Source organism: Arvicanthis niloticus, chromosome 4, assembly GCF_011762505.2.
Source record: "Arvicanthis niloticus isolate mArvNil1 chromosome 4, mArvNil1.pat.X, whole genome shotgun sequence".
NCBI classification, from domain to species: Eukaryota; Metazoa; Chordata; class Mammalia; order Rodentia; family Muridae; genus Arvicanthis; species Arvicanthis niloticus.
In genome coordinates, this window is record NC_047661.1 from 21,033,902 (window position 1) to 21,053,753 (window position 19,852).

Sequence of the window (19,852 nt, forward strand, 5' to 3'; positions counted from 1 at the left end):
TTTTAAATTACTTATTTACTCATGCAATAAATCATAGAACCTGTTAACTTTTTGTTGGTAACTTTTCTCTCAAAAGTTTCACCTTCATTAAGTGTAAATCATAGTAGACTGACTCTTTGGAAGCGTAATAATTCATGCCTCCCTAAGATTTTTTTAGTAAATGATGGTCAACTGATACCTTTTTTTTGGAAAGCATATGTATTGGAGGTGTCTGTTGTACCTTAGGTCCACTTACCAGGGCAAAACTTCTAAAGGATAGCACAAAGAACTTGAATCTATTGATCATCAATTTCCATAAAAGGATCATTAAAGAACACACTTATGCATATTATTTTGTGTAAACCTTTCCCTGTTTCTATTTTTTTCCTAAGTCTCTTACAATTGAGATATACAAAAACTGAAAACAGACTACCTTCATAATACCATGATTTGAGTTCCTGAGTGTGTTTATAAAGAAAAGCCTAGCTTTTGGTCTGCTTTGGATAATCAGGAGGTTTTTCTGGTATTGTTGCTGGGGCTGGGGTATCGGGCTCTGTTCCCCAGCGCACATGTGGATGTCAGAGGGCAACTTGATAGCATCGGTTCTCTTATTCTACCTTTACTGGGCTCCAGGAAGAGAACTCAAGTTGTCAGGCTTGGGCAGCGTGTGCTTTACCCATGAAGTCATCTCTGGCCCAGATTGTTTGTTTGTTTGTTTGTTTGTTTGTTTTGTAACCAAACAAACAAATATTAATATAAAATAGAAAATATTTTTTACACACGTATTTCTTGGTTTCTTATTCCTATAGTCTCTGTTAGTCTGTTCTTCACTATTCTTTTATAACTTGCCAAGAAACTGGGGTTATCTAGTTATCTAGCTTGCCATTTCCCTATTAGGAAAAAGGTATAATTAGTAAAATACTTTAACTGTAGTTTACATCTTAACACAGCTTATTGTGTTAGTTTATTTAAATTCTTCCAGATTCAATTTAGAAAAATTCACTGGCACTCTTAGAGTTGTTATTTTAAGTTATTTGAGTTTTGGTGATGTCTTGATTTAACTCTTTGAGTTTTTATTTTGCTTGTCTCCCTATGGAGGCCTCAAACTCAAGGTTCTTCTGCATAGTCGTGAAAGTATTTATACTACTGGCATGTGATGCTATGCACAACCAATGTTCACTTTTAATAAGTCTACTGTCTTTCTTCGCAGGCCATTTTTGGGCTCCCAGAATATGTACTTTGTATTTATTCAGCTCCTGTCAAGTGGGTCAGCTTGGTTTGCCATACTCCTTATGGTTGTTACTTGTCTGTTCGTTGATGTTGTGAAGAAAGTGTTTGATCGACAGCTTCATCCTACAAGTACAGAAAAGGCACAGGTAGGCATCTTTCATACTCAGTAACTCTTTAGTTAAAACAGTTAGTGATTGATAACTATAATTTACACATTTTTTGGTATTATAAAATACCTATTCCTATATTAAAGAGGTTTCCAATATTTTTAATTTTTTTCATATTTTTCTATGATTTTTATGGCTGCTAGTAATTATAATTATACTATAGTAATTATAATTTTAATTATATTAATTTAAAATTTTAAGTATCAAACTACCAAGTTATTTCTAGACAGTAATATTATTGCATCATCCAACTATGACCTAGGTATGTAGCCAATGTCTCCAAACTACAGTAGACATAGCAGTATGCCAGTGCTTAAGGATATGATATTTGGGGACCAATACTATTTTATCTGCCACAATTTCCTCATTGGTAAAATTATGATTGAAATGTCTTTCATTCCCTCTGCAGTGAGGATTAAGTGAAAGAATGTTTAAACACAGTAAATGGTAAAGAAATGGTTTCATTGCTTATATCAGCATTTATTTCTCATTACTTAGTTTGGTAATATAATTCTACTGAATGTATATTTTGATGCAATATAAGATGGTGAGAATAAGGTCATAATAAGGTCATAATGATTTCTAAATGGTGCTGAAAAGAGTTACATGATCTCTGTGTCTGCCTGAATGTTTATGTGCATAGCACGGACAGACTCTCATTCTATAACATATTATTTAAATCTACATCAGAAAGCTGTGCCTTATTTTTAATATTCAGAAATAAATATTTATAGTCAAAGTATTGCTTTTTAATATGTTTATTATACTTGCTTAGGCTTTTCAAATAAAATATTTTGTTTTTAATTTTCAATTATTTGTATATATATGGGGAAGTATGTGCACATGGATGTTGGTATCTTTGGAGTCCAGAAGAGGGCACTGTATCTTCTTGAGTTGGAGCTGCAGGAGGTTGTGAACCACCTAAAGTGGGTGCTGGGAGCTGAACTCAGTTCCTCAGCACAAGTGTGTCAAGTGTGTGTGGGTTACAATCATTCTAGCTCCACATTGTAGACTTTTATGGAGGTAGTCTGTCTTACCTAGTGGTCTATATTATTTTTCCTCTCAAAACTTATAAGTAGCATCATATTAACCTTTATTTACATTTGTCTGTAATTATTCCATTGTTTGAAAGCTTCAAATGTATTTTCATAGAGATTACTTACTGATCTAAAAGGTATGATATTACTTATTGTTACCTTTTCTGTATCCTTGTTTTAAAGTATCACAGAGGAAATATTTGATGCTTTATGCTTTTAAACAAAAAGATTGAAATATACTTATTTTAACATAAGTTAAAATTTATTAAGAAGGGAATTTACACTAAATCATTTTATCATTTGTAAAACCAGAATAATTTCCCCTTTTTGCTATGTAAATTAATATCCAAATGATTAATGAGATGTTCTGATTGCTCTCATTTGGGAAGGGAAGGAACATTTTACTTCCGTGGGTCTTCTAGCCTGCCTGTTACTGTCATCTGCAGGTTTCTTCTCTTCTTTTAATACTGGGACAGTATATGGCATTTATATCACAAGGGTAATATTATCCCTCTGCTATAAGCAGTGGTCATTTCAGCTTCTGTTGTTCCTTCTGATTGCAAATGATGGAGAGATGGCTCCTACATTATCAGATAGCAAGAAAAGTTACATCAAAAGGAGAGCTGTCAGCAGTTATTCTGAGTCCTTTTTTTCCTCCAGAATAAGAGCATGTTTTTAAAAGTGAACAGAAAATTTTTCTTATGGCAAGGCTAACATCCTACAGATATCACTTGTGTGTGTACCATGCGTATTTCTTGCTCTTGTGGGAACAGGTGTTTGGTATTTACAAAGCTTGTCCTGTGTCTGTCTCCTAGGTGATGAATTCAGCTCACTGACTTGTGTGTGTCCCATCCCTTTTCTGTCCACTTATAGATGTACTCCAACACAGTGGCTTTAAGTGACGAGTTCATCGCACTGCAGCCTTTGTCGAGGGCAAGGAATCAGCTGGGCAAACTTAGGTAGAGTAGGCGTAGAACCTTGTGAATGCTTATGCATGCCAAAGGTCAACTAAGTCATAGCCAAAAGATGGGCAGATGCATCAATGAAGAGTCAAGCATTCACAGCTCTGTCTCTAATTTGACCTTAATTAATATGTGTATTAAAACTTAAAAATGATATCTATCCTTCAAGAAGAAAATTTATATGGAAATTGAAAGTAAGAGGAGAGAGCTGTGCCTTGTTACATATTTTTATACCTATCTTTTCTAGCCTAATTCTAATGCTTCTGCTTGTCAACAGTCATATGTAAGAATGCTCCTGCATGTTCAGTAGTTTAAAAGCTATCCTAAAGTTTAAGCTTGAGTTTATGTAGTTACCTGGAAGTGAGAGTTGCTTGTTTTTTGTCTTGCCTTAATCTGTAGTACAAATACATGTGCGTGTGTGTCTTTGTAAACTGCAGTGACTGCATGAGTAGCTCATATCCTTGCTGATCTTTACTGCATCTATAAATTGGAATATATATTTTGTACATCTTATATTAACTGTATCTCCACAGCCATGCCAATTTGGAAGTTTATAAAAAATAGCTACTTGTCTCAAAATATCTTTCGATAGAAGGAAATGAAAGCTGAAATCCTAGAACTTTTGATAATATAGCAACATGTCAATATGTGTGTATACACACATACATACACACACACACACACACACGCGCACGCACATGTTTGTTGGTTGGTTAGTTGGTTGTTTTTTTGTTTTGAGACAGGATCTCTGGCTGGACTGGAACTCACTATGTAGACCAGGCTGACCTCAAACTCACAGAGATCCACTTGCCTCTGCTTTGTGAATGCTGGGATTAAAGTCATATGCAACCGGCCTGACAATTATTTATATTTTTAATTATTTTTATTATTCAAATGTCTAAGTTGTGTATATTTATGTAATCAAATGAGTATCTATGACATAACACTATTTAACCTTTTAGGTGATATAGTATGAGTTTATAATTTAAAAGGTGTTTTGAAGTTTTACTAACCTTTTTATGTTTTTATTATTGGCTTTAAGTTTTTTTTCAGATGTTTAATTTTGAGTGACAACTACAGTAACTATGTATTGTAAATGAGTGGTAACTGTTTTCATATTTCCAAGAAGTAAACTCAATGTAAAAATTTGTTTTTACTTTTGGTTGAGCAAATATGTAAATCCCACTCTTCTCAGAAGCTGATTTCCTGTAATCAGCGGCCATCTATCATATATTTGAGGTCCTAGCTCTTTAACTCTGCCAGTAGGCTAGTTTGTTATATAAAAGAACACTGGACAGCTCTTGACAAGGGAAGATAACTTGTATTGTGATTAATTATGTTGTTAAGAATTTGTAGTTTTACATGTGTTGGTGTAAATCAGGCCCCTTTAAAAACTAATACTAGACATAAAAGAGTGAGGAAAGAAAACAATAGCAATCCCAGGTATTATATATTGTAATAAACTAGTAAGATTAACATTCTCACTCTGAAAGTTTACCATGAAAGCAGGATCTTTGGATCAGGTGTCACAGAGGAGGAATTACTGTTCTCCCGACACCTGCACCATACACATCCCAGAACACCTACCTTTCTAGGATTCTAGGTTTGTATGTAGCACATGGAGGTTTTTATGCTATTAACTTAAAATTAGCAACAAAGAAAAACAAAAAGAAGATACTGTCCTCAACCAAAGCCAGACAAAAGTAAGTTGACCTTCCCTAGGCTATAGAGATGCTGCAGTGGTTAAGAACACTGTGGCTGTTCTTCAGAGGACTTAGGTTCAGTTCCCAGCACCCACATGGCGTCTCACAACCATGTATAACTCCAGTTCCAGGGGATCCAAAACCATCCTCTGGCTTCCACAGGCACCAGGCTCATACATGCATGCAGGCAAAAATTACTCATACACTTAAAAAATAAGATAAATCTTTTTTAAAAAGTATTTCGAGAGAAATATTTCAATTTAATTGTATTAACGAGTAAATCACAACCCCTTTTCACATGTACTGTTTGTAGGTCACATGACCCTTCTGCTAGTCCAGTTAAAAGTAGAGCAGTGTCCTAAGATGATTGTGTAAGGGTGAGAAAATGAATGCCAAGTCCTGATGGCTCTGAATTTTACAGAAGAAATAGAATTTAACTAAAGAAAACTTGATTTTTACTAGCCTGTGTGCTTCTAAGAGCTTTGCACTCATGGCTTCATATGGTATGCTTTGCTGTATTTTCCAAGAAGCTCCTTGGCTCCTGTCCTGTGACAGTAACTGTGCTGTTTGTGAACTTTTGTCTATGCCTCAGATTGTAGACCCAACTTACTGCTTTGGTTTTAAATTATACAATGAGAGTATTATTCTGAATATGAGACTTACCGCTTTTCTGTCCTTCTAGATGGAAGAAGATAAGGGTTCAGTCGGCTCAGCATATGAATTTGCTGAAAGCCAGCACAGAGGGGAGGACAGTAGGCACCTGCTAGATGAGGCTTGCAGCCAGCAGAACAGTTGTTGCGTGCACTAGGTAGTACTTTGCTGGGCCTTCTCGGGGACTTGTGCACTGCATTCTCATGCTTGGGGCATCCATGGAGAATCAACATCACATCTCATTTCACTGTACTAACTCTTCACTGTGCCTTGGATGTTGTTTTGGTTTAGTTCTTTTTCTTGTTTGTATCCCTTAATTTTCTTTATGTTTACCCCTGAATTTCTCATTTCACATTTGTTTGGGTGTACAGTGATAAATCATGTTTCACCTCAGATTCCCTTATATAGTAAGGTATTCTCACAGCCTGTTGTCTGACATTCAAGGAATGACTCCTCTCCACTGTTTTTGAAAGTATGGCATGCCTTGTCCATTTTGAAATCGTTATCCCCTTTGAAGTTGTTATTGTCTATATTTTTATACATTGAATGTAGACACTGAGTTACTGAAGTCCTCTAGGCTTTTGAGTTGTCAAATGAGCAAGTGTGTTAGATGTAATGAATAGTTTCCCATCAACTGGCATTTAATAGATATTCTTCTCATAGATTTTCATATTTTTATCTATAAAAGAAAGTGGGGCTTGAGAGAACACTTCCTGTTCTTGCAGAGGACCTGGGTTTGGTTTTCAGCACCCACGGGATGACTCAGAACCATCTTCAGGCCTGTACATAGTATACATACATACATACATACATACATACATACATACATACATACATACAGGCAAAACACTCAAATACATAGACTAAATCTAAAAACTATAGTTATAGGAATATTTTACTTCCACTTTGAATCCAAGTAAATCCAAGCTACTTCTAGATGTAATTCGGATATGAACAATATTTTGGTTTGTAGTAATTATAAATCCTATCACCAATAATTCTATTTTTACTTAGGCTATAATTGTCATTTTATTGTGATTTTATTAAGGAAGATGATGTTTTCTCATCTGGAATAAGCAAATAGAGAAATTAGAAGACAAAGCCACTTAAAGACTATAAATCTTTGAGCTTTCCTATAAATCAGATTATAGAACATGTACAATAATTTGAAAAATATTAATTATTTATGAGACATATTTTAAAATTAGATTTCTTTAGTTAATTGCCCTCAGTGAAGGCAATTAATTTCTCAGTTATTATTAGTAGTAACAGTAGTAGTAATTCAGAAGAAAGTCAAATGAATTCTGACTTTTCATTTTGATTTGGTATGTTGCAAAGATTAGAGTTAAGTGGCTGGAGATGTAGTTAATGGTAGAGTGCTTGCCTAGTCTGCACAAAGCCATGGGTTCAGTCCCACCACTGCATAAACTGGGCATGGTGGCATGTGTTTTCAATCTTAGCCCTCAGGATATGGAGTCAGAAAAATCAGGAAGGAGTTCAAGGTCATCCTTGACTATAGCAAGGTCAAGATCAGCCTGGGCTGCATGAGGCCCAGGAATTTATAAGTAGATTGCTCTTTTTCTCCTCTGACTGTCCCTTTCCATTATAATGGAGAACTTTAATGTTTCACAAATACTGATGCTCTTCTTTACCCAAACTACAAATTTCCATTCATCTATTGTTAAAGAACCAGTTTAATAAATACATCATTTATATAAAAAGGCTCCAGTCTGCTTTGAAAATAGGAATGTCAGTTATAAAAATGTTTATATAATCAATATAAATTTTCATTCAGTTTTATAATTGCACAGAATGTGTGCATATGAAGAGTGTGTGTGCATGTGTATGGGAGTACTCAGGCATGTTTCTGTGTGGAGTTCCCAGGCCAGTCCTTGGTGTCATCATCAGTCTCTCCACTTTATCCACAGAAGCAGGGTCTCCCTCTCCCTCTCTCCCTCTCTCCCTCTCTCCCTCTCTCCCTCTCTCCCTCTCTCCCTCTCTCCCTCTCTCCCTCTCTCCCTCTCTCCCTCTCTCCCTCTCTCCCTCTCTCCCTCTCTCCCTCTCTCCCTCTCTCCCCCTCTCCCCCTCTCCCTCTCTCTCCCCCTCTCCCCCTCTCCCCCTCTCCCCCTCTCCCCCTCTCCCCCTCTCCCCCTCTCCCCCTCTCCCCCTCTCCCCTCCTTCTCCCTCCCCCTCTCTCCCTCTCCCTCCCCCTCTCCTTCCCCCTCCCCCTCCCTCCCTCCCTCCCTACCTTTCTTTCTTTCTTTCTTTCTTTCTTTCTTTCTTTCTTTCTTTCTTTTTCTCTCTCTCTCCCTCCTTCCCTCCCTCCCTAAATTTAACCTGCTGTTCTCTGTCTCATTTGGTTTAGCCAGCCAGCTTAATCTAGAAACAGGAGTCTCTGTCTCCACTTTCCCAGTACTGGAATTACAGGCAGTGTAATGTATGTATGTATATAATTTATGGGCAAAAGCCTTAATACAGTTAATAATTTGAAAATTCCTTCTTAAAATTTAAAAAACATTTAGTTGATGAAATCAGAGTGAAAATATTTAAAATGTTAAAGAACAGCTTTCTAACATGAGATGTAAGGAAGTTGGTTGGTAACTAACAAAAACTCAGCACTCATCCATTATACGGAAACAAGAGTAGTAAGGAAAAATTTACTTCAGGAGTTTAGGTCTATAAAGATGGATATTTCTCCCTAGGCAGCCATAGCCATGTTGAGTCCCCGTGGGATGAGGTTGGGGATATTGCCTAGGAACTTGGGAACCAGGCTGCTGGAGAGTGAGGGCTACTACTTCATGATCAAAATGTCTGCTATGGTCAGAGCTAGTTATGCTACAGCCAGACGGCATCTCACACCAGTACTTGTTGTGGCTTTCATATATCCTAAGAAGATAAAAGCCTCCCCTCTTGTTACCTTGAATCAAGTGAAACTCCATTCCCACCCCCATTACACTGACTGCTATGGCTCTAGGGTCTCTGTCTGAGCCTGTCCTGCATGTTGAGATAGGTGACTGCCCTAGGACAGACAGCTCTATGGTGGTTTGCTGGACCAGGAGTGGGGTTTCTGGAGATGGCTTTACAGTAGTCACCATTTACAGTGCACCTGAATTTTTGTTGTTACTATTTCTTTGGGTTTTGTTTGTTTGTTTGTTTGTTTGTTTTTCTTTTTTCTTTTTTTGCAGGGGGGTACTCTTATTTCACTCATTAGATGACCTGAAAAAGGACATTATATAATAGTTTTGACATGTTGCTCTCTTGGGTATCTAGGACTTAACATTTAACTGTAGATTTAAGTGATGTAAGGCAGTACTTGAAACCAGATACAGATTCAAGCATTTATTCTTCAGCGCATAGATGGACACAAACATCCTGATGACCTGTGGATGTGACTTTCAAGAGATCCTTCTTAGCTGGCTGAACAGCAGCTATGAGCAAAGTCTGGGACATTAAACTTAGAAGTTCCAGATAAAACCCTTCCTCTCTAGTTCTTGGGATAGCTCAATACTTCCTGGATGAATGTGTTAAAACATCAGTTTGGTTGGTGTGGCGCCCGTAGGGGAGCATCCTCCCTCTGGAAAGAAGCTTGAGCTTGTGGGAGCACAGGAATCAGCAAAGTGCAAACTGGGAATGGATGAGGGCCTTTGCCTAAGCCAGCATCTCCCAGATTCCTTCATTATAAATGTATGTTCCTTCTGTGGCCGTTAATGATTCATGGTTCTTGGTACATTGGATCGGATAAGGGAAACAGTTTTTTAAGTAGTTGGTCAACACAAAACTCTGTGTGTGTGTGTGTGTGTGTGTGTGTGTGTGTGTGTGTATTGATATTTTTTGTCTTGCTTGATTTTTGCTTGTTTTTTAAGGTAGAAAGAAATGAAATTGGGTGGGTAGGGAGATGGGGAAGATCTTTAAGGAGTTGGGGAAGGCGAAAGAATATGATCAAAATATGTTGTGTGAAAAAAGTGACACAGATTGTAGAATGATGGTGCCGAGACTTAAGCACATTTCCTGACAGTCTCAAGGCCTGTTTGAAGCTTTGCTGGAGTAGTGTTTTCCAAGGTACTTATTTAGTCATAGAAACCCTCTCCTTTTAAAAATGAAGTGATTATGTAAACATCTCACAGAACACACTTAAAGCAGTGTTGCGTTAAACTAAGTCCTAAAACAAGGATGACTAGACTAAAGAACATGTGAGGTTTGCTTTCTCAGGGCTTAGCAGAGCCCAGGGTTCAGGTGCAGCCAGACACTTACCAAACAAGAAACCCTGCTCTACCTCCCACTGCTTGGACTAGTCAGGTCTCCATACATGGACGTTGTAGCACTCCACCATTGGCTTGCCTTTCAAATACCCGGTTATTTACACTCCCACCTGTCTCTGTCCAGTGTCCTCTCCTCTGTTCCCATCCTCACATGGCACACGGTGACTCCCAACCTTGTAGACATGAGCTCTACCAGCTTTATTCTCTTCTTCTCCTCCGTATCTTCTAACGATGTGTCATACAGGACATTATATGCATAAGGAAAACTTAATCCAGGTAAATTTGTAAACTTGCACTCAGAACATGGAGGTAGATCTTTGTGATTTCAAAGCCAGCCTAATCTACTCACTGAGTTCCAAGCCATCCAGGACTAGTGAGTGCGAGCTTGCCGAGAAAGAGAGAAGGTGGGGGTAGGGAGTAAAGGGAGGAAGAGAGAGGGAGAGAGAACTTTTTGACAGCAAAACTAGGGTTGGGATTCATTGAGCCATGTGGTCAGACCATTAACCCTCATTTTAATAATTAAAGTTGTTGCATTATTGAATTGAGTTATCTTGCTGGGCCTATTTATGCCTAAATCAGAAATCTTAGAAATCTGATAAATTTAAGTTTAAATCTTAATAGTACTATAAGTTTGCTTGACAAATTTTGATCCATGTGCCACCTGCTCACTATTTGAAAAAAAAAAAAACATAAGTTGCTAATGGGCATGGGCGGCACCTTAGAGCTGTTCAGCACGTAAGGTAAATGAGGATGGAATAGCAATTTGTTGGATATTTGGTTTTGGCACATAAGAAATGCTACTAAGGTTCTTACTATATTGTCAATCTTACTCTAGGTCCTGCCAGATTGTTATTTCCCAGTCTTCAAGATAGTTTTATACTCCACTGTTGTCAGTTGCTGGGCATTTGTTCTTCAATCAGAATTGCAGGAACTCCAAAGATAGAGTAGAGTGCACTGCCTTCCTAAGCAGTTGACATAAGGCCACTTGACCATAACAAATTATGAAGTGGCAAAATAATAAACCTTTGCAGACAGAGGTTCCTGTCTATTAATTTTTTATACCATTAGTTACCTAGGCTTCTGATTAGAACAGAACGGTTTTAAATGTTTATATATGATTATACTCTAAGAGTTCTGTACATTCCATATGCAGTAAACTGTGTGTGTTTATATCAGTCACTTTCAGTTTTAAAGTACTTGCTTTGATTTCTTAGTGGTTTTGTAAGGTCCATCTGTGAGTAGCTAACTTATTCTTCTTCCGCAGCTTGCTGAAGCACATTCAAGCATCAAGTGCTTGGACTCCATATGCTGTTTCCCAGAAGGAGAGACCCCGTGCGCATCTGTTGGAAGAATGCTGGAACGAGTCATAGGACGGTGTAGTCCCAACCATATCAGCAGGTGTGACATTGATTCCACCGTGTGGCCGCCGGTGCTGCAGATGAGACCCAGTGAAGCAGGGCCTGCCGTGGAGTCACAGCAGTCGCTCCTTGATTCGTAGATGCCACTTTGTAGCTTTGTGGTTTGCTCCTTTCACTCAGAGGAAGGGAAGGCATCTTTAGGAGACTGTCCCCCATGAAGGAGTTACTGCTTTTACCTCTCTAAGCTGCGGTGGACAGCATGAATGGCGCTGTTCCTTGGCGTACAACTGTTTTCATTATTATTTCACCTGTGCTCCGGTTTTTATTCTCTGCTAGAGGGTTGGTTTTCACTGTTGCTTTCCTACCGCTTTTTGTGATTACAAAAATAACCTCCACACTCAACGGCAAACACCTCTGCTTTCCTCATTCTTCACCTTTGTTCCCCAAAGCGAGTCAGCCTTTCAGGGCTACACAGGAAAGGCTCTTCTGCTCCATGTTCCTTCCCAAGATGTCTGTAATGAAGTTTTAAAATGAGTTTTGATTTTAAGATTCCTTTATTTGGCATTTATTGGCCAATTAAAAGTTAATGTCCAAACAGGTTTTAACAATGCTACTAATGATAACTTTGATAAATTATGGATCAGAAGAATCTCTGGTTTTTTTGGTTTTTTTTTTTTTTTTTTTTTTTTTTTTTGTCTATTCTTGTCTATCTCTTAATTAGATTTATCACAGCTTGTTCATCATCCAAAAATCTATTTCAGTGTAAATAGCAGTTAAAATTCTTCTTTTTAAAAATTTCTTTATGTTTACCCAAAGTGCATGTGATTATTAGGTACTCGAGAGTGAAATAGCATCTGTGCTTGGTCATACACCACTTCCCCAAGTCAAAGCAGCAGTGTACTGGGTGTTAGTCATGGGAATGATAAGACCTTCTACAAATTAGTGGCGTAAGAGAGCCTGGGAATATGCTAGGGGCAAGGTACAAATGAAGCAGTCTGTCTGTCCTTTGGGGAAATTACTTTTAATATTTGGTTAGCTTTACATTTTGAAAAATAACAGGTGTGATATTATTCCCATAATATGAAATGTAGTTTCTTATGAACTTCTCAACTTACTTTATCTTTAGCTTTGCCATGACTTTGTAAATACATTGCCTATGGATTTAGCCTCATTTATTCTGACTTGAATATGGCATTATGATCCAAAATACTTCTGAATGTCAGAGTAGCTTCATTGTGTATAATGGGCTACAGTGAACAGATAAATGTATTGGGATGTTGGTGTCTTAAACACAGATGTTAAAAGAGAATAAGATGGTTCTCTCATGTTCCTGGGTAATAGTTTTCCCAAAAGATATTTCAGAAAGGTCTTACACTATTACTTTACCTAATGACATTCTTTATTGCATGGCACCTAGACGGAGTTTAGATTAAGATAGTATATTAAAACTTATACATAGTTTTTACTTCAGTAGGAAATTGTCTTTAGTAGAAATACATATACTCGCCAGTGATTAAAAAGACTAGAATGTTGTGGGAGGTATTAGAAAAGGCAGCACAGCTTTTTCCAGCTAGCTCCCAACTGCCACCATGTTCCCATGGCACCTGCCAGACCCATGAAATGTTGGCATGGCTGCTGCCTCCACCAGTCAGCTCTATGGCGTCCATGGTTCTAGACGTGGGCCCTGGTGCAATTCCACCACCATCTCGCAGTACTTGGTAGAAAGAAGACTCTTAATGCTTAAGATTAACCAAATAGATTTATATATCAGCAAATACTCAATCCACAAGATGCCCACACAATTAGAATTGTTAACTCAATTACCTAACCTGATATGAATAACTGCCAGAGACAAGAACATCTGCTGCCATCTCAGCCTCTCCTCCTTTCTCCTTCCTCTCTCTCCCTCTCCCCCAAACTTTTCTGCTCCACCTCTCCTCCCACTGCCCAATTACCAGCTCTAGCCTTTATTTTACAAATTAAGGTGGGCAGAAGGTTCACAAGAAGTCACCTGTGTACTGATTCACTCCTCCTCTGCAGCCCCTCCCTAAAAGTGGAATTAGCATCAAAATATAAGACCAGGGCTATCCACAACAACAGAATTAATTTAAATGAGCCCCCCTCCTTTCTATATACTCTTGCTTTCTTACAATCAGTTGTAGGTTCTGTGTCCCTGTCCTTTGAACTGCTATTTTTCTAACTGTCCCCCTGGGAATGTGCCTGGGAGTTATTGGATTTATTTCAGCATGTCTTCTTAAAGGTGGTTATTACTGTCAACATTTCTGTTTGCTGAGAATTATGCTGTATTCTTTTTTCTAAGGTGATTTTTCCTAATAAAATGTTTGCTTTAGTAATTAATTCTTTATCTGATAGGCACCAAATGTCTTTCAGGGCTGTCAGCATCTCAGGTTGTCCCTTTGATTGCCGTTGTCATTTTCTCCTCCTTCTTGCTGAGCAATCCAAAAAGTCCGTGCAGATGTTCACAAGGCACAGAGCTGATTGGTGTTTTCAGAGGCTGTGTGTACTGTAGCCCACTGTGTCAACCTCTAGCAGTCATAGCTTCTACATATATGTAGGAAATAGTTTTAGCATTTATGTTTTGATATGGAACAGCCTTTATTCTACATTGTGTCTCATGTCCAGTGTGAAGGGACAGGGCAAGGCTGAGCCCTCCAGTATAAGATGTGGCAACTCAGCCTGGTAGTGGTGGTGCACGCCTTTAATCCCAGCACTTGGGAGGCAGAGGCAGGTGGATTTCTGAGTTCAAGGCCAGCCTGGTCTACAGAGTGAGTTACAGGACAGCCAGGGCTATACAGAGAAACCCTCTCTCGAAAAACCAAAAGAAAAAAAAAAAAATGATGTGGCAACTCAGGGCTGCTTTACCTTTAACAATATTGAGTGTCTCTGGAGACAGAACGACTTCCTATGCACATGGACCTGTCTGCTGAGTTCTTACTATCCAGACACGAAGTACTTAGTGCATTTTTTAACTTATGTTAAGGGAGTATATCCTACAGAAAGTTCAGTTTCCAAGGGAGAGCATGGTGCTGTGTAAAGGGCATATACCATGTTCTATCCTAAGGAGCTACATTTCAGCACTGACTGACATCTCTGTGAATTTTTGCTTCCAGCCATAATAAAAACTAACTAAATAAAACATTTTTAAAAATAACCTATTGTCAGTTGTAGGTACTTGGAAATTTCAGACAAGGGCATCTTAGTTTGAGGCTGAACCACTTAATGAGACTCTTTAAAAAAAAAAAAAAAAAAAAAAAAAAAACCAAAGGCCTGGCATTGTGACTGCCCTAGTTTTGTTTCCTATTAATGTTATTGAACCTCTGACAAAAGCAGCTTACATAAGAAAGTGCTTATTCTGCTTATAGTTCAGGGGCGTAGTTCATCATGGCAGGGCATTCAAGGTAGAAGAAACTTAAAGCAGCTGGTCACATTGCCTCCATAGTCAGGAAACAGATGAGTGCATGCTCTTGCTCTGCTCATGTTGTTGTTTGTCTTTTGTTTTCCATTTTATACAGTCTAGGATCCCCTGCTGAAGGCTATGGTCCCACACAGTTTCAGTTTTCCATCAATTAATGTAATCAGGATAATTCTACAGACATGCCCACAGGTCATCTCCTTGATGATTCCAGATTGTCAAGTTGCCAGTTAATACTTTAACTATCATCATAATCTACACTGGCAGCCTCAGCACTTGGCAAGCAGAGGAGGCAGAGTTGCCAAGTTCAAGGTCTGCCTAGATAACTTAGAGTGAGCCTGCCTCAAAATTCAAAAGACAGACAGGGATGGCTTATGTAGTTGACTGGTAAGGCACGTTCCTAGCATGCTGAAGGCCCTGGGAAGAGAGCATGAGGGGAAGAAAGAAATCATCAGCTAATTGGTGTTTCAGGTGTTAAATATTCCTCCAAGGTGACATTTAACACGAATGTATGCATGTGTTGTTTTGAAAAGATGAAAAACAAAGGGATACTCTGTGTAAGCAGTGTTTGCAAAGAGGAAAAACTAATGAAGGCTTCCTGCTGATTAGAATTTAACATTCAACTCCATTGGGGTATGGGCAGTTATAGTTAAAAGAATACTGTTCCCTTCTGCTGGCCCTCAGGGCTTCAGTCCTGTTCTGAACCACACACACCCCAATACCTAATCATGTTCCCCTTTCCCTTTCCCTGTTTCCTTTCTCATCCAGGTTCCTTCCCCCATTTCCTGTGATTGCTTTCTTCTCCTTCCCAAGTGGGATTGGGGCATCCTCACTTGGTCCCTTTGGCTTCTTGAGTTCTGTGGACTATATCCTGGGAATTCTCTACTCTTTTTGGCTAATTAATATCCACTTATTAGTGAGTACATACCATGCATACCCTTTTGGGTCTGAGTTACCTCACTCAGGATGATATTTTCTAGTTCTATCCATTTGCCTGCAAAACTCAGGAGGTCTTCCTTCTTAATAGCTGAGTAGTATTCCATTGTGTAGATGAACCACATTTTCTGTATCCATTCTTCTGTTGTGGGACATCTGGGTTGTTTCCAGCTTCTGGCTGTCACAAACAAGGCCATTATGACCTTAGTGGAGCATGTGTCCTTGTGGCATGGTGGGGCATCTTTTGGGTATATGCCCAAGAGTGGTTATAGCTGGGTCTTCAGGTAGAGCTATTTCCAATTTTCTGAGGAACCTCCAGATTGATTTCCAGAGTGGTTGTACCAGTTCACAATCACACCAGCAATGGAGGAATGTTCCTCTTCTCCACATCCTTGCCAACATGTGCTATCACCTGAGGTTTTGATCTTAGCCATTCTGATTGATGTAATGTGGAATCTCAGGGTTGTTCTGATTTGCATTTCCCTGATGACTAAGAACTTTGAACATTTCTTTAAGTGCTTCTCAGCCATTCCAGAGTCCTCTGTTGTGAGTTCTCTGTTTAGTTCTATACCCCATTTTTTGATTGGGTTGTTTGTTGGTTTTTGTAGGTTAGCTTCTTGAGTTCTTTATTTATATATTTTTGCTATTAGCCCTCTGTCAGATAGAGGATTAGTGAAGACTTTTTCCCAATCTGTAGGTTGCCAATTTGACCTATTGACTATGTCTTTTGCCTTACAGAAGCTTTCCAGTTTCATGAGGTCCTGTTTATCAATTCTTGATTTTAGTGCCTGAACCCTTGGAATTCTGTTTAGGAAATTTCCCCCTGTGCCAATGAGTGATCTATTTTTAGTTTTCTACATACAGATTGCCATACTCAGCAAGAGATAGTCATATTCTTACTTTTGTTTACTTTATGTGGTCTGCCTAGTACCTGCCAGATTTGTGTTCTCTGTGCTTGAGCATTGTAAACAAGACCCTCCTTAAGTCAAGGTGGAGGGTCCCAGGCTTTTCTGTAAACTATGAAGATGAGACAACTCTTAGATCAATACTTACTTTCTGTAATTGTGTTTGCTTGCCTGGCCACTGACTTAAGCTTAAGTTACATACACAGAGAATCATTGAGAAACAAGATGCTGGATACAAATGAGTCAGAGCTTCTAGCTTTAACCCTGTCGGAGGAAGGTGGAGACCCTAGTAGGAGCTGCGTGCTATGTGTTTAAAGTTATGTGCTTTCAGGTTTTTTTAAATTTTATTTAATACTGTTCTTGGGCTAAGAGTATGTGTTTTAGGCATGGCAGTCTGTTTAATGGAGTTATTACTTCATCTTAAGTTAATTCAAGGTAATTGAAAATGGCAAATGTAAGTATGATATTGAATTGCTTAGTTTAAGGCCTTGTCTGTCAATCATCTAGTAGTTACCTTGTTATACTAGTGAAAATCTGCAAGTGTCTTTTATGCCCTCCGATGCTAACTATTTATGACATTCTGGCTAATTAAGTTGGAATCCTTACAGTAGAATTTATACCTGAAAAGAAGTGACCGATAATATGAATGTTCACAATTTCATTCCAAGGCTTTTGGTAGCTTTGTTTGTTTTTCTCTAATGTTAAAATACAAGTTTATTTTTCAATAAAACTAAACATTTTTTTTACTTTTGCTGTTTATGTGTGGTGTGTGTGTGTGTGTGTGTGTAAAGCAGAGGTAGGAGTTAGTGCCTTCTTCAGTTGTTCACCTTGTGTCTCTCAACCCAGTACTCACCCACTTGGTAGGGCTGCTCACCAGTGAGTCTGTGGGACCTGCTTATCTCTGCCCTCCAGTGCTGGCATCCCAGGCTCACACAGCCATGCTCAGCTTCTTATGTAGATGCCGTGAGTCCAAACATGTTCTCTGTTTGCATGACAGACACTGTCAGCTCCCTTGCATCCATCTCCCTAGCACCTAGCACCTGGCTATGTGCAATCTTAATAGTATACTTACTTTTTATTGAGATATTAAGATTTCAAAAGCACATTATGTTTACTACCTAGAAACTGGCACTGATAATGCATAGATTGGAGCTAATTTCTGTATGACTACAGCATAATTTTTCTCAAGTTTTTGTATAATCTAGAGTAGGATTCACTGCTAATCTGAAGAACTCTTTAGCATTTAGAAATGAATCAGTGATTATTTTAAAATTTAATTTTTTAGTCCTACATTTTACTTTAGGTCCTGGTTTTGTTTTGGTTTTCAACTGAACATTGATTATAGTGAGCCAAACTTTTCTCTTATTGTTCCTTTCAGGTTGTGGAATGCATCGGATACATTCTATACCAATGACAGGAGCATCTTGACTCTCTCGCCAATGGACTCATCTGCTTGTTAAAGGGACAGTAGGACTTTGTGGGAACAAGTTCACTTGTCCTCAGATTTGTGGTCACCATCCTGTTGTAAAAGGCCAGTTACTTTCTGAAAGTAACTCTGGAGGAGTTGAGGCTTTCTCTGAGTCCCTGGGAAACGGGCAGTTACATGAACCCGTCTTTTTCCTCTTTAATTTGAATGTGAATATATAAAAATTTGGAAATAAAGAGATATTAACAATCTCTTTGTCTGGTTTGTCCCTTCTGCTCATGGGACTTCTAGTAGCATTGCAGCCTTTGCTGAGGCCACTATACTTTAATATCAAGGTAGAGAAAAGGGTCACTCTTGGTTATGTATACTTTGGGATGAGTGTGGTTTGGGACTCTTCTATTTAAATCTGCTTCTGTAAATTATGCTAACGATTTGCCTTGAGAACTCTATTTTTTTTATTAGATTACATTTGAAGCTTTTCGTGGGGAAAGTTAATGTGAATATTAAGGAATTTTGGTCCTTCAGTGACCTGTGTGGTTAATCCATTAGTGCTTTTTAAGTCACAGAGCAACTAGGAGAGCACGTTTCTAACCATTGTCTTGTGCAGTGTGGGTATTAAGCTTATCCTGACACCAACTTCTTTAACAATGTTGTAATACAACCAGTGAAGCTAATCCTACAAGTGCAAAGGGAGTTTTGCATCTCATGTCCAAGTCAGAGTTAGGGCCATTCACTAGACTTCAAATTGGTGTTTGCTAATATTTTTGTGGCCGAGTATGTAAACTTGTAGTGGGTAAATTCAGTACCACTGTCATATTAATTTACTGCGTCTGTCTTGTCTCTTGCATGCTTCAACCTGGCTAATATATTTCAACCCAACCACACCCCCTTCCCCACCCACAATTACCTTCCTGACTCTGTTCTTAGTTTTATGACAATATTGTAAAGTTCAATTGTATCAATAAAAAACAAGTTTGGACAGTATTTAAATATTGCAAATATATTTAATTAAATAAATTGAAATATAAGCCATAAAGTCTTTCTTTGGCCCACTTAGAATTGCTCTTGACTTGCTGTAAACCAGCCTTCAGAATAAAGGACTTTTGTTAAAAATTCTGTTATTGCATGTTATCTACTTGAAGACAGACTGCCACAATACAGTGAATTATGCTTATGCCTCATTGTAAGGTATATTATCAGGTATGGTTATTGAATGAAAATGAAACCGTCTAAAATGCTAAGTGTTTGCCAGCAAAAGAACTTTATCAGCAATAAGTTAATGCACTATGAATGACTAATCAGATGAGTCTTAATCACATGAGTCTTAATTCCTTGAATCCCAAATTCTAGTTTCCAGGTAGATCTATCAGTGAGACTCAGTATTATTTGTTTTATGTATAATGTTTTAAGAGTTGTGAATGATTATTACTACTACCACCTAGTTCTAAGCATGTGATTGTATGCACACCTAAGATGGCAGGAAAGAGTCCGGCGAGGCTTTGTCAGGTTCTCTTGAGAAGATGGTAGTTGCTCGAAGATGACTATGCAGCTCTCCAGTCCCTCCTCCTTCGTGAGTGGGACTTCTGGCCTTCGCTGCGGCTAAGTCAAGAATCACAGAGTGAAAATGATGACTGACTGTGTGTTACAGATTAACTGTCTGCTTATCTGTTTCACTGATTGAAGGATATTAGATTATCCATGGTCGCTGAGTACTAATTTTCATAAACAACTCCTTTTTTGAATTTAGACATTACAGGATTATATTTAGAATAACCTACTATTCTGGAAATATGTTAAAAGGATGAT

The 19,852-nt window shown here is 38.3% G+C and overlaps 1 protein-coding gene across 4 annotated transcripts in view; it reads left to right on the forward strand.

Annotated features, from left to right (window-relative positions):
* The window catches only part of Atp11b (ATPase phospholipid transporting 11B (putative)), a 100,603-nt gene extending 81,441 nt beyond the window's left edge, over positions 1-19,162 (forward strand). Inside the window, exons 28-32 of one of the 4 annotated variants that reach the window (XR_004606608.2) lie at positions 1,190-1,355; positions 3,287-3,372; positions 5,761-5,886; positions 11,253-11,386; positions 17,999-19,162. Coding sequence is in view for 3 of the 4 variants with exons in the window: in XM_034499919.2 (XP_034355810.1) it covers positions 1,190-1,355; positions 11,253-11,386; positions 17,999-18,080 (382 nt within the window). In the remaining variant the exon portion in view is untranslated. Of the gene's footprint in view, positions 1-1,189; positions 1,356-3,286; positions 3,373-5,760; positions 5,887-11,252; positions 11,389-17,998 lie in introns of those variants that run through there. The other 3 variants (XM_076932284.1, XM_034499919.2, XM_076932285.1) reach the window with 3 other exon arrangements.
* The last annotated feature ends 690 nt before the right edge of the window (positions 19,163-19,852 follow it).